The sequence below is a fragment of the Lolium rigidum genome, chromosome 5 (assembly GCF_022539505.1).
Source record: "Lolium rigidum isolate FL_2022 chromosome 5, APGP_CSIRO_Lrig_0.1, whole genome shotgun sequence".
NCBI lineage: Eukaryota > Viridiplantae > Streptophyta > Magnoliopsida > Poales > Poaceae > Lolium > Lolium rigidum.
The window spans coordinates 159,885,176-159,899,478 of record NC_061512.1 but is presented as its reverse complement, the minus strand read 5'-3'; the positions used below and the strand labels follow the sequence as shown (position 1 = coordinate 159,899,478).

Genomic DNA, 14,303 nt, shown 5'->3' with positions numbered 1-14,303 from the left:
TGTCTATGCATCAATTGATTGAGTGATATATAGTCAACAGTGCCTTGCTCTAGTTCCTGTCTATTTCCTCATGTCGTCCTTGCTTTCTGTATCGAAAAATTGCAGCATTTGCTCTTGTAGTTGTAAAACTAATGTTTTTGCAGCTTTCCCTTTTTTCTGAAACGGAGGCAAATGATTTTTCTCATTCTATTAATTAAGGAGAAAAGTCATAACATGACTAGGTGTTCAAGGTTACAAAACGGAGGCAAAAGTTATGATTTGGGCTATGTTTCCCTCCCGAGAGTGCATTTTCAGAGCAGGTGCTTGGTGCGCACCTGTATCCATACCGTCTATATTGCATCAAGATCCGTGCAAGTTTTTTTTCCCCTCTCAAACAACTTTTCATTTTTGTATCTCTCACACCACACAATATTTGAACTCGAAAATTTGCAGATCACTTAAACATAACAATTAGAATGTGGGAAAAATATTTTAGATTTTTTATGTCATTGTCAATATATATATTTCAAGAATTTATTTTGAATTTTAAATAATCTAAATTTGCACAAAAAGATTCCAAACTATTTTTCTTCCATTCTATTTGTTATTTTAAGTGACGTGCGCACCTGCTCCATTCAACTTTTCACATCCCTTCTTCCTCGCACTTGTATGTTATTATGTTATTGGTACAACTATCATTCAGTACCGTAGTGAAGTATTCACTTCCCTTCTTCCTCGTACTTGTATGTACTTGTATGTTATTATGTTATTGGTACAACTATCATTCAGTACCGTAGTGAAGTATTCCTAGGGTTTGTAGTACTTGTTAAGATCTTGGCACATAATAATTTACATACACAAGCTAGGTGAACGACCTTTGAGACATGCCTCGGACGCTGAACATCGTATTTGACCGCGCCGACTAATGCATAAAAGGAGGCTTTGGGGCACGCGGCGGTGTAGATGCTCTTATAATCAAGAGCATATAATTTCCTCGGCATCATACCAGTGGCGCAGTATGTTATTTTAGGGAAATAGAGCTAATCCGAAAACTGAGGTGAACGAGTATCGTGACGCATGTGCTGCCCATCAGAATTCAGAGCCACAATAGCAAGTATACAGCTCTTCATCATAGTTTCCATTTTCAAACCAGACAAGACGCAAGACAGACAACCAAACCAGTATAATAAGTACAGCAGCAAAGTCGAACAAACATAACGCTCGCTGATCGCAAAGCCATTTTACACACGCGCGCGCAAATCGCCGTGGAGAGAAATCTCAGACGAGCTCTCCTCCTACATCGAGCGGCCGGCGGCCGTGCCGCGCGCATGCAGGGTGCCCACCGCGTGCCCCGCCCCCGAGGGCAGGCGGCCGTCGTCTATGCTCCCCGCACGCGGGGCTGCCGCCGTCCGCGACGCATCGGCGGCGCCCGCCGGCCCTGCGCCGGGGCCCTCCACCTCCACGGCGCGGGCCTCCCTGTCTGCGTCAGGTGTGGGGTGGAAGCTTGCGGCGGCGGTGTGCTCCTTGGCGGCGGCGTTCTGGCGCATGGCGTCCTGCTTGACGGCCTCCACCTCCTGGATCCGCTCCTGCTTCTTGGCCTCGGCGGAGGCCTTGGCCGCCGGGTCGTGCGCCTTCACCTTGTCCACCTTCTCCTGCACCACGGCCTTGGTCTTCTCCTTCCCCGCCCACGCCGACGCGCCCACGTTCGCCACCGCCTCCTTCGCCGCGCCCACCGCACTCGAGCTCTTCCCGCCCTGCATCGCCGACTTCGTCTGTGTCTCTAGCTAAAGCTAAACCAACGATATCTGTTTCAGCTGTGTCTCGTGTGATCGTTGTCTTAATTTGACACAGCTCGATGGTAATATATGGAGCGCTCGTGAGCACAATAGGATCAAGGGGCACGTACGTGTCCGGTGTCCCAGATTCTCAGGTCGGCACGTACGCGGTGCGGCTCGCCGAGGTGCACGTGTGCCTCGTCGAGAAGGTGCTGTCGGCCCGTTTAGGACCCCGTGTGCAGTCTCTGGAAGATGAATCAGATTCGCGAAAGTAACACGAATTCATTTTGTTTCCAAGCTGCTGAGATGCTCTATCTACGCGTTTATTTTGTTTCCTTTGACGAAAATGTAGGGAGATGTCCTTTTCATTTAAGGACAGTACCGGGCGTCTCCGGGATCTCATTTCACAGCCTGGTCCCCGTGCAATACAAGCTCGGGATCCTAGAGGATTGGACCGTTTTCATGGACAGTACTGGGCATATCCCGGGAATCTGATTTCCTAACCTTCTAGCCACCGTGCTTACGGTGTCCTTTTTACTATCGGGTTGCAAAAACAATCATATTTTTTACTTCAGTGTAACAAAAATGGTTCATCCACGAAATAAAAGAAATAGGATGAACTCGCCGGAAAGACAATGAAATCATATCTTTTACTTTAGTGTTCTTTGATGCAAGTTTTTTCCACCGGGAATCGGGGCAGCAGCAGCTGTAATCAAGAATTCAAAAGGGGAAGCAATTGGAAACATCCTGGATGCTTCTACAGCTAAGACAATATCATTAAAAAGAGGACTAGAGCTAGTAGAGAATATTCAGTGCTCTCCAACAGTTATAGAATCTGATAATCTAGAAGTGGTGAATGCTTGCAATGGGGAATCTGATAATCTAGAAGTGGTGAATGCTTGCAATGGGGATATTGAGATGTGGACTCCGAGAACGGCGATTCTCATAGACTGTTTTCATATTGGTCAAAGGATTGGTGGAATTTCGTTCAAATATTGTCCTAGAGAATCAAATAGGGTAGCTCACAATTTAGCTAGATATAGTTTTGATACAAACCAGGTTATAGTTTGGGATGGTGATCCACCAGACCATGTGCTTCAAGATGTAATCTCTGATGTAAGTGTGTTTTGAACTCGGACAGCAAGTTTCTGACACACTATTTTCCTTATCAGGGTACCGAATGAGACTTGAAGGTTTTTAATGAGGCGGCTTGCATGCTTAATATATTGTGATTCATCCTCAAAAAAAAAGACTCACCGGAGAGCGCGTAGCAAAAGATTGTCCTATTGTAGCAAAAATGGATATCGTCGGAGACATCGACATGGAACTCGTTGGAGAACTGGAAGCAAACATATTTTGCAATTGTAGCAAAATCGTAAAAATGTTGTAGCAAACAAATTATTTATATGTTGCAAATCCTCGGAGACATCAACGGAGACCTCGCCTACAACTGGCATCAGCGCCGTCCAAGATTGGAGCAACTCCATCCGTCCAAGGCAGCAACGTCCGGAACTGGCAGTAGCAACGCCTGACGCCTAAGGTAGCAAAGCAGTCCTCCGCCAGTAGCAAAAAGCAGTCTTCCACCGGTAGCAACATCGGAGGCCTAAATTAGCAAAACCGACCTCTGCGGATAGCAACACCATAGTCCTAAGGCAGCAAACTTACCTGAACTAACGGCCGAAGAAACACGTACATCATGTCATCACCGGGTCAAAACGTAACATCTATCCATAGTTCACATGTAGTATATATTAAAATATCTAAAATATCTTAGAATTTGAAGGAAAATAAGTTTTGAATATTTAAATATAGACTACACAAGGACAGTGAAATGCGTTAGATACAGCTAGAACATCTTACAATTTAACACGAACTAATAAGAGCATCTTCAGCCGCGTCCCCCAAAGCGTCCCCCAAACCGCGCCGGATTGAGCATTTGGGGGACGTGTTTTATTCGTGCCGCCTTTGGGGGACGTCGCTCCCCAGTCGCGTCCCCCAAACGCCGCCCCCAAACATTTAAAATACTTTTTTTTGGCATTTTTATTTCAATTTCCACAAACTAATACATAATTGAGCACGTGATTTCCACAAACTAATACATAGTTGGAACCGTGGTGGACACAAATATAAAATATTGCAAACAAACTAAACCTAACTAGGCCGTGCATCGGAGGTTTCCTGTGTTCGCTGCTAAGAAAGAACACTCGAGGGCACACCCAGTCACCTAAACTGGAAAATCCAGCGGGACGATGGTGCCCTTGTTGGTTCTACCGATGAGGCGAACAGGCAGAAACCTCCGTGCACGTATTCGCTGCAAAGAACAACACTCAGTCGTCCTCCTCGTCGGTGTTGTCGTTGTGGGAGTCCCTGTCGCCGAGGTAGTCCCGGCGGCAGCGCCTCTCGTCTAAGACCTTGACGCTCATGTCCCTGTTGCCGAAGTAGGAGAACACGAGGATGAAGCCGGCTTCGAGGCTGTGGTGGCACGCGAACTTCTCCCAGCCGATGTTGAGGTACATCTTGCCGCGCGCGTCGTAGATCGCGTCGACGATCCACCGGTAGTAGCCGCACGAATGCTCCCGCGGATGCATCTTGCGCGGGCGTACGCCGTCGACGTACTCGGCGAAGGAGTCCGGCAGCCTCTGGATGCCGCGCGGGTCGCCCTTGAGGACGAGGACAAACTCGAACAGCACTTCCGGCTCCATGTCCATCTCCGACGATGAAGACGACGGCGTGGGAGGCGACGGCGAGCGTTCAGCTATGCCACGACCACGACCACGGCCGCGGCCGCGAGGTCGGCCTCCGCCTCTACCAGACATAAACGTCGAGTCTTGTTGAGAGATGGTGGTGGCTAGGGTTTGGGAGAGAGGCGCTAGGGTTTGTGTGTGAGAGGGACGATGAGAGGCGCCCCTTTTTATAGGTCGGAGGGAGGCGGATGAGCGGTGGCGCTCATTAACGCCGGCACGCAGAGCTAGGCGCGACGGGACGCGTCGCTGCGCCCTCTGTGGGAACTGCACCGTCGCTGCGGGAACTACACCGTCGCTGCGCGCCAATAACTTCCGTCGCGAGGTAGGCGACAGTTAGGTTAAAATTAATTGTGCCGCTGACAGGTCGGCCCCGCCACTCCCCGCCTCGCTTTTCGGTGTGTCCGGCATCCCCGGTGCGTCCCCTGTGGGACGGGGACGGGCTCAGGGCGCCGAACACCGTATCAGGGCGCGCCGGACAAAACTGGGTTTTAGGGGACGCGGCTGGAACGCATTTTTTGTCCGGCGCGCCCCAAATCCCTTTGGAGGACGCGGCTGGAGATGCTCTAATTCCTCCGCTTGAAAATAAGTGACTCAATTTTGTTTAGATACAAATATATCTAAGTGACTCGATTTTGTCAAGATACAGATATATCTAGACATACTTCAACACATATATAGATATAGATATGTATAACATCTTCAAAAAAAAAAAATAGATATGTATATAGAAAAGGCTTAGTGATTTATTTCCGGACAGAGGTAATAGTTCTTAGTTGGCACCACTACGAACTTTTTTCATCAATTAACTTCTGCTTGAAAGATACATAGCCAAAGTATAGGCATATTTACAAAGTTTACTGGTGGCCTCAACAGGACAATATAAAAGCTACTGTATACAGACCAATCCAAACTTGAAACATGATGAGAAGGTAGATATAATTGCAAATGCAATCCCTTTTATTCCTTTCTTTTTTGTCTCCTCTTCCAGATCCATAGGATAATAACAGGATAAAACAAAACAATTGACTGCACTACCACACCTCTATTTTTAAATACCAACATATAGTCCGGACTTAATGGAAACAAGGCACACAATCTCCCATGCTCCAGCAACTTTTCTATCCTCGAACCTACCATCTCTACCTCTTACAAATTCATCCCAACAATCTAGTTTCAAAACTACATTGACAGCCTCGTTTGGAGTGGGCCAGCTACAAACCACTCAAGCTCGAACTCACTACACCAGATTCGGAGATAAAGAGCATGTTTAGGTGGATAGAGTAGGGCTATCAACCGCGAGAGCCATCGTGTTGAGTCCATTGTCAACATAGACAGTTGAGCCAGTAATTGCAGACGCCAATGGAGACACTAAAAATGCTGCTGCATTTCCCACTTCATCTGTCAAACATGAGACGATTTATAAGTAACTTATAGATGGAGTATCTCAATAGTGGCAGAGAAAGAGTGGTAATAAGAGGAAGGAGTCACTTTTTTACCTGCCAAGAGTTCCTTCTGCAACGGCGCGTTAACGTAAGAGTACTCTATCATCTTCTCGATGAACCCAATAGCTTTGGCAGCTCGGCTCCCCAATGGACCTAAGGAAATAAGGAAAAATTCAATAGATGAATCATGATCATGGTGATGAAGGAACACGGATAGCACAGCTACTGAATTGTTAAAGCTAGACTAGCCCTAAACCACTATAACTGTTAATTTAGTAAACAGATGACATTTTCTAATGGAAAGCTTTATGCCGAAAGGTTTCCTAGAAACAGAAAATTATTTAATTTTTGGCAAAGAATATACCTGCTGATATAGTGTTCACTCTGATTTTGCCTTTCCGGCCTGCTTCATAAGCAAGAACCTAAATAGATAAGACGAATTTAAGTTAAGGTACGCAAAACAAAGCACTTCTGTACAGATATTGAGTCATGTCAGAGTACATACTCTGGTATCACTCTCAAGTGCTGCTTTAGCTGAACTCATGCCACCACCATACCTAAAAAGCAACAACCAAACAGATCATAAGTACAAATAATTCACTTCATCGCCATGAAATCATTAGAAGAAGATTTACCCAGGAATTGTCCTTTCTGAAGCAATGTATGTTAAAGAGATACTTGCACCTCCTATTAAACATTGAAATAACAAAACAATGTAAGCTGGGTCACCTCCCATTAAATATTGGAATAAGAAAAAACAGTGCAAACAAATAGTTTCTAATCTGAGTTCACAGACGGAATTGTTGAACGCCAAAGTGATAAAAAAGAAACACTACACATATTGTCCCATCATATTGTTTATATGGCAAAAAAATTCCTACAGCTAAATATATAGTTGTATCCAATGTAGAAAAAATGCCATATTATTACCCCTGTAATTTATGATGCTTAACTTTCCAGGCACATATATGGAAAAAAAATCGTACAGCTAAATATATAGTTGTATCCAATGTAAAAAATGCCATATTATGTACCCCTGTCATTTATGATGGTTAACTTTCCAATAATTCATATAGGGCATCAGGCAGATTTACATTGACATTCGCCCTTTATCCAACAATTAATCCAATCGAAGGGCAAGTGTACTAGATAAACGCTGATACGCTTGACCATTTAAACTCAGATGGTAGTACAACAGCAAAAGAAAACAGCACAAGAATAAGAACAGTGAAAGCATATCAGTAGGGACTATTACCTGGATTCATGATGGGAAGGAAGTGCTGGAGTAAAGAAATATACGAGTAACTAGATGCTGAAACTGCAGCAAGATAGCCACTTCTTGATGTCTCCAGCAAAGGCTTTGTTACCTTTTAAGTAAAAAAGAATGAGGTTAACCAAACAATTATAACTACTACCAATGACTGTGATGATAATGATGATGATAACAACAGTGGTAGCACGCGTGTGTCTGCATCTGTTCATGAGAGAGGCTTCACCTCAGGACCATTGGCAAGAGAATGCACAAGGATGTCGATGCTGCCAAAATCATCCTTCACAGTCTCAGCAACTTCCTATCAAATGAAGCATATAGGAATTAGGCCTTCAATAGGAAGTATTATTGCAGCATAGTCTTCGTCTATCACCATTATGAGTTCAAGAGGCATGTTGTAACTCACCTTCACAGTCCATTTTGAGGACCCCGCATACCTCTTATTTGTTTTAACCTTCAGCAAAAATAGAAGGTGTCAATAAGTCAAGCATTGTAACTGACAAAGAGAATATCCTAAATACATATGAGCATTACATGTTCAGGAACATCCTCCAGGGAGTCATAAACTGCATCCAGTGGATAGACCTTAGTAATCTCCATAAGAGATCCATCAGGCAGCCTGCATCGAGTGATTGTCACACAACAGACAGAGGACAATAGATCCAACAAGGAACACTGAAGTGGACGAAATGGGATTATATGGTAGAAGAAGTAGATGGACGTACTTCCGTGATTCATCAAACTTTCCACGTCGCAGGCTCGTCTCAAATATGTTCAGTGCCTGAAAATGCAGATGGTCGGTAAGATTGTTCACTAGAATAACCACCAGAGTAAATTAACTTTCATGAAAGATACCAACTTACAGGCACCCATGTACCAACAAGAATTTCAGCGCCAGCTGCAGCAAGAGCCTTGGCTATTGCCCAGCCATAACCATTATCATCAGCGACTCCAGCAATAAACGCTCTTTTACCTGAAAAGATGGCATATGAAATAGTAAATTTAGAGTACTTAGGTGAGACTAGAAAGTACCAGCCCCATGCAGCTAGCTCTCCAAAGTGTTCTAATCATAATTTCAGGTAGAAAGCAAGCATGTCCATAAATGTCAATTATGGTACAATGTTATGCGTGTAAGCATCCTCCTAAGCTCATTAATGAATCACATCGGAACAGAAGGACCAAATTGGTAAACTGAACAACCTCTAGAAAGACAAACATATTTCCCAATGAAAAGGGACGGTCAATGAAACGCACATGCAAGTTAAAAGACCTGCTGTGAAAAATATTTCGAAGGGAAAGCATTAAGGCACTTCATTGCAAGCTTATCCACAAATCTGTGAGTCGTATCCATGACCAAGACAGCACCACCATAGAGATGTAAGGACTTGGGATTTACCATAACCAGTCTCAATTTGGTGAAGAAACGTTTTATGATTTTATCTACTTTGTTTTTATTGTTTTTTACAGAATATTTGGAACTTTGTTCCGCCCAGTCAAGCAAAGCTTAATTCAGACTGTACGTAGTACTATGTGATACTGTAGTTAAACAGTTTTGACTGGTATATTATAATCTTCAAGATATGTTCTTTTTTGTTTCCTAGTGGCATTCGGTTTGAATGTTGTCTTTAGATTCTAGTGGGATCTTATTTCCATTTCCACATTCTCTTATGCATTGTGCCAAATTTGAAAGTACTGCGGTATCCATGTTAACTTAAAAATGCATTGAACATTCACAGTTCTAGAGCGAGACTACATAATGTAATTCTAGACTTGATAATGTGGAAAGCACGGTACACATTTTGACCTAAATCTGAAGATGGCCTTACTCAGTTGTATACTACTGCTAGGCACAAGACAAGTTTAACTGTTGACACAGAGAAGCACAACTGAAACATATAGAACATCCTTATACGGTTATTACACAAAGATACCAAAATGGCAAGAACAAGCAATTGAGGAAAAAATGCAGTAATCCTAAGTACAGGGGTAACCATCTATCATGTTGTAAATTTCTTGAGTAAAAGCACAACTGGATTTAGCTTACCTCGGAGATCAATGGGGAGTCCTGGGGCAGCTCCCTGGGACATGGCCCTCACAGCAAGCCTCTTGTACTTTGCAGCAACAAGTGGCCCCGCCGAGGCGGTCTGCACACAGCTCGCAAAGCCAGTCCTGGTGCTGAGTGCCCTTCCAAACGCAGAAACTAGAGATCTTGAGCCGAGCATCCGCTGGCAAGCAGGGATGCAAGGGCGCGCCGCCACCATCTGGATACCCGTAGCCGCGGACGCACCCATGGTGCTTTTGCGTAGAAACACGGCAGACAGACGTGGAACTGCAACAAGTAGAGACTATGTGTCATGTATGAGCCTTAAAGCATGAATGGTTTGGTTACATCATCTGAGTTTAATTGGATATTTGGTTGCATGAATAATTCTGTGTTTATCCTAGAGCAGTAGGTAATCTGTAGGTGTGATGAAGAACCTATCTAACACAAGAGGCACAGACATAAAAGGCATTCGGCTGCCTCTATGAAAATTTTCCAAACAAAACTAGTACATGTGAAATTCAAGGTGGTGCTGAAAACAAGAGGCCGCAGTTGGATGCATCCGAAGTCAAATCGGAACCCAGGCATTGTTTGTACTAGCTAGCTGCTACATCTGAAATTGGAAGCGCTACTAGAAAACAAGAGGCAGCAGCAGCAGTTGTATGCATCCAAGTGGAAACTAAACCCAAGCGCTGAACCAGCTTGGTCATCGAACGTCCCGTGGGCCGCAGGAGATTTTCCGAAAGAAGCTCGAGGCGGAGCAGAGGAAGGGAATGCGGTGCGGCGCGGCGTAGGTCCTTACCTCGTCGGGGGAATGGGATGGATGCGGCGAGGAGTGTGAGGGCGCGGGTCGATCCGATCTGGGGCGGAGAGCACGAGGGGGGGTGGATGTTGTTGGAACGGGACGGGACGGGACTTGCTGCGGCTGCGGGGTGGGGAACAAACAAACAAAGGCCAAAGCCGCCGATGGGTAGGGAGGGGAAGGTGGCGAGGGTTTTTGTTCGGGTTGGCTGGCTGTCAGGCAAAAGGGCTGGATACAAATGCTTGTTTGATACACAAGTGGGCTGGACCCAAGGCCTCTCTCTCAAGCCAATGTCGATTTTGGGTGGCCTAACTACTGACTTGACTTCTTCTCAAAAAAAAAACTACTGACTTGACTGGTTCAGACTCTCTCAAAAAAATAAAAAAAACTACTGGTTCAGACCAAAAAAATAAAACAGAGTGTCAAACCTTCCCTTTCACGGATGAGTATAAACATGCCATGCACATCAGCTCACAGAACATAAACGTACAGTATCTTAGCACTTGAGCTGCACCGATGGTCAGGATTACCTGGGGGCTGGGACGTACTCTCTTGTCGTGTTGACGTTCACCAGCTCGCGGCATGCATCATCTCCTTTGACAGATGAGGCCGGCCAGGGGTTTGAATGCATGGAAGCTAACTAGGGTCCATGATGCGCTTCAATGCGTAGGCTAGCCAAACCCATTCAACGATGTGAATGTGATGCAAGAATCACGGTCTCTGCCTCAGGTAAGCATGGCTCTGCACTGCAGGAGGTCAGGTACCTGAATTGGACAGGCACGTTGCAGTGAGGGAGAAGATACAGTGACAGTTATATGATATATGGTGCTGCTATCAGTCTCAGTTTACTTCTTTCAAGACATTTTCTGAATGTTACGGGAGAAACTTGGTTGCAGCTAGATACAAAACTATCTAGTACCAAATGTTCTGTCACGCAGCTGTACAAATTTGGTAAACGACCATGGTTACAAGAGGCATAACAGAACCAAAATAGCATACAGCTGTAATCGGTGGTAATATGTGTCACCTGTAGAAGAAGTTGCTTGGTTTGCTGTAAGAAGCTCCTGGCTTAAATGACCACAAACCGTGAGAAACTGGCAGGTTATCATACAGAGCTGCTAGCTATCGTCAGCTCAAGACGATTCAATGGAAGGATTCAGTGCCTCCGCTTGGCTTTCGTTTTGATGGCCCGCTTTCAATATTCATCATGCCATATTTTAACTCTGGCGCTGCCTATTTGACACAGAAATTGCAAAACCAACGTCACTTTATGCAGACCACTATAACATCACTTAGCATAAGAATTCAGCTTCTACAAGTAGCAAGGCTCTGCAAGGGAAACTTTGCGTGCTAAATACTAGGAGCTATGATCCTTCGTTCAAAAGGATATGCTGTAGAGCAGCATTTAGCAACAATAGAGTAAATAAAAAGGCATCTAAAAGGGAGCACAAATAAGAGTGAACACTTACAAGGAGGGAATACTTGACAAGCCATGGTTGTTGGGAGAAATTGGAACCTATCCCACTGTGGCAAGTGGCAACAACAGCCACTTCATCCATCAAAGAGCGCCACTCTGGTTTTGGTGAGCTTGGTGCATGCATACCATGTACAAGAAGAGCAGCAGTAAAATGTTGAAGCGTTCTAATGCACAAATGCTTCTCTCCAGAGGAATCGCTTCACCTTGAAGAGTTACCCAACGTGATCAGTGGACAGTTTCTAGAGGTTGTGACAGTATAGCAAGACAGGCAGGACCACCGCCTCTTCCAATAGTCCACTTAACCCCAAATGCCTTAGCAACCTTAATAAGCTCCTCTTGAGCTTTGTACAGTTGCATACCAGCAGAGAAACGGCCAGCATCCTTCCCAGAGCCTGAATACGCAATCATTACTGCTTGCTTTCTGTTGATCCTATTTCTAAACCATTCAACAAAGAAAAGCCAGGCTAGAGTGCAGCTTCAAGATCTGCTAGTTTTACACATGATGGCACAACTCTCAGTGGCTTCTTCACATGATATTCACGCTGCAGCAACTCAAACTCAACTGCTAGACCAACTGAAGGATCTGTTGCCATATATGTTGCATACGCACCAAATCTATCAGAGAAAGTTCAGATAACACATGAAACGTATCTTATGTTATAGACTGATGGGTACAGAAATACTGGACTGATTCGTGTTTCTGAACTTCTGTTGAATATCTGCTGGAGTTAAAGCGGAACATTTTGCTGAACCGTTGCTGATGCAAAACTTGAGACTACATTGGTCATATAGGAGCAGATATGTCTGCTTGGGCTTTCGAAACCTCCGGCCTTCATTCAGTAAGATCAGCCTACTACTTACTGCAGCTGAAATTAGTACATGTGTATGGTTGAGCTCAAAGGGGTGGGAACTATCTACATTTTTTAGAAGGTATGACAACTGGAAACAAGACCCAGCGTGAAGGTATTGCAATGGCATATCCTCCAAACAAAAAAAGTTGTGTATTTGGCAAACTTTGAATAATCTGCAGGTTGGACAGGTTTGTACGTTTGTTATCTGTGGAAGCCAAGCCTACCGGGTAAATGCATCCTTGTTGTTCCTCGAGCTTTGAGCTGTGGGAATGTCCTGGAGCTAAAAAAAGAAACAGGGGAGTACATCATGTGCTCCTGATGGAATCTGATGACCTGATTTTGAAGGTACTGACATAATTTAGTGCAGCACAGAGCATCAAATACTTCCAGCGGAGACTTGTTGAGCTAACCAACGAGCCTATTTAAGGTCTCCTCAATGCCTGATTCAGTTGTGGCAGAATTTTCATAAGCAAAATCACCTTTCTTAACTTTTATCTTCCTGCGGTGTGCAACCTAGACCTCCTCAGACAAGTTTACCAGGATAAAGCATGTGCGATAACAACTTGGCAATCACGGTGGAGTTCTCAAGGATCCAGTATGGCTAGCAGATTCCCAATTTCATCTAGCTGTTTAGGGTCAAGCTTACTTTCATACTCGGCAGCTAATTCAATGCATGCTTGGACCTGCATACAGAAATACAAGTGTAAGCTCATTATGGATGTTTTAGTAAGTGAAAGAAACTTCATATACTTCATAGCATCCAATATTTTATATAGTAAGTTGAAGAACAAACTGTGAGTCTGTGTAATAATAAATTAGATAGCAGCAATAAGTAAGTCAATAAAGACAACAAACCAGCAGGTAACTGGACGTGAATATTGCATACAGTATTGAAAAAGAAAAAGAAAAAGTGCAGACAGGCAGACACCACTAGACTCCAAATGGAACTACTACTGACATCAACAAAATGATCGATAGAAATCAAGCTACCGACGACAAAGTGATAAAAAAATAAAGTATCCATCAACTTTTAGAATGATATCACATAGGTAAGAGAGGTTCAAAATACTCGATGGGAAAAGAAAAAATAGTGCTATAAGTTTAGGTGTTTAAAGCACTGTCTGTGGAACTTTCTAGAACCATATAAAAAAGAATTTCATAGTGCGGATTATAGGCCATGAGAACAAATTATATGCTTTGTCTTACCAGGAGATAAGTATAGCACAGTAGCAAACAAGACATACCTATCGCCAAAAAGTTAACTTTATAGTTCACCAGTTTTCGAATCTGCTTTGATAAAATAAATCAGGAAAAGGCCTCCCCGTCGCCTATTGACTTTGTCTTCAACTGTCACCATCACTCATTGACTGATCACTATCATAGTCTTGAGAAGCCATTGACTGGTCTTCCTTATGTGCAAAACAATTGTAAATCAGGTCCTGGATGCTCATATCATTATGGAAAAACCCTGGGAGCAGTTCACGCATCCGAGTAACGCTCATCGGAGTCACATGCGTAAGAACATCGGGTATCCAAGTCGGCTCGCTTTCAACATTTCTCCTCAACCAATTAGTAATACAGGTGGTTATCGCTAAGGCATATATAGCACAATCATAACCTGTCTGCTGCACCGGAGTAAGCCCCTCGATGAGGTCACCCAATTGGAAGGGGAGCACCTGCCGGAGTGCGTCCGCAAGGCGTTGAGCTGCGTCGCGATTGATCACATGTTCGCTGCTGTCATGGTGGATCAGTCTAGGAGATGCCACATTGGTTGCGTCCAGCACAACCAATGACCAGTGCAATCCACTATCTGCTTGGTCAGGTATTCCGTTGTTCACAGGGAAAATTGTTAGCCGACGTGAGGCCAGGTAGGCAATGTCAATGGTGTTATCTAACGGGGCCCAGGAGAATCCGTTGGATAT

At 44.4% G+C, this 14,303-nt stretch overlaps 2 protein-coding genes across 2 annotated transcripts; both read right to left on the bottom strand.

Annotated features, from left to right (window-relative positions):
- Positions 1-1,274: 1,274 nt before the first annotated feature.
- LOC124656614 (11 kDa late embryogenesis abundant protein-like) lies at positions 1,275-1,739 on the bottom strand. The gene has a single exon (XM_047195326.1). The coding sequence runs from the start codon at positions 1,737-1,739 to the stop codon at positions 1,275-1,277; it is 465 nt and encodes a 154-aa protein (XP_047051282.1).
- A 3,695-nt stretch (positions 1,740-5,434) lies between these two features.
- On the bottom strand, positions 5,435-9,501 carry LOC124653457 (enoyl-[acyl-carrier-protein] reductase [NADH] 2, chloroplastic-like). Its single transcript, XM_047192519.1, has 12 exons — positions 9,255-9,501; positions 8,074-8,183; positions 7,936-7,991; positions 7,745-7,829; positions 7,617-7,664; positions 7,437-7,511; positions 7,196-7,307; positions 6,576-6,627; positions 6,446-6,497; positions 6,305-6,362; positions 5,995-6,093; positions 5,435-5,896 (listed from the first exon to the last, which is right to left on the bottom strand). Exons 1-12 carry the CDS (start codon positions 9,499-9,501, stop codon positions 5,766-5,768), a joined length of 1,125 nt encoding a protein of 374 aa, XP_047048475.1. The 3' UTR covers positions 5,435-5,765.
- Positions 9,502-14,303: the final 4,802 nt, after the last annotated feature.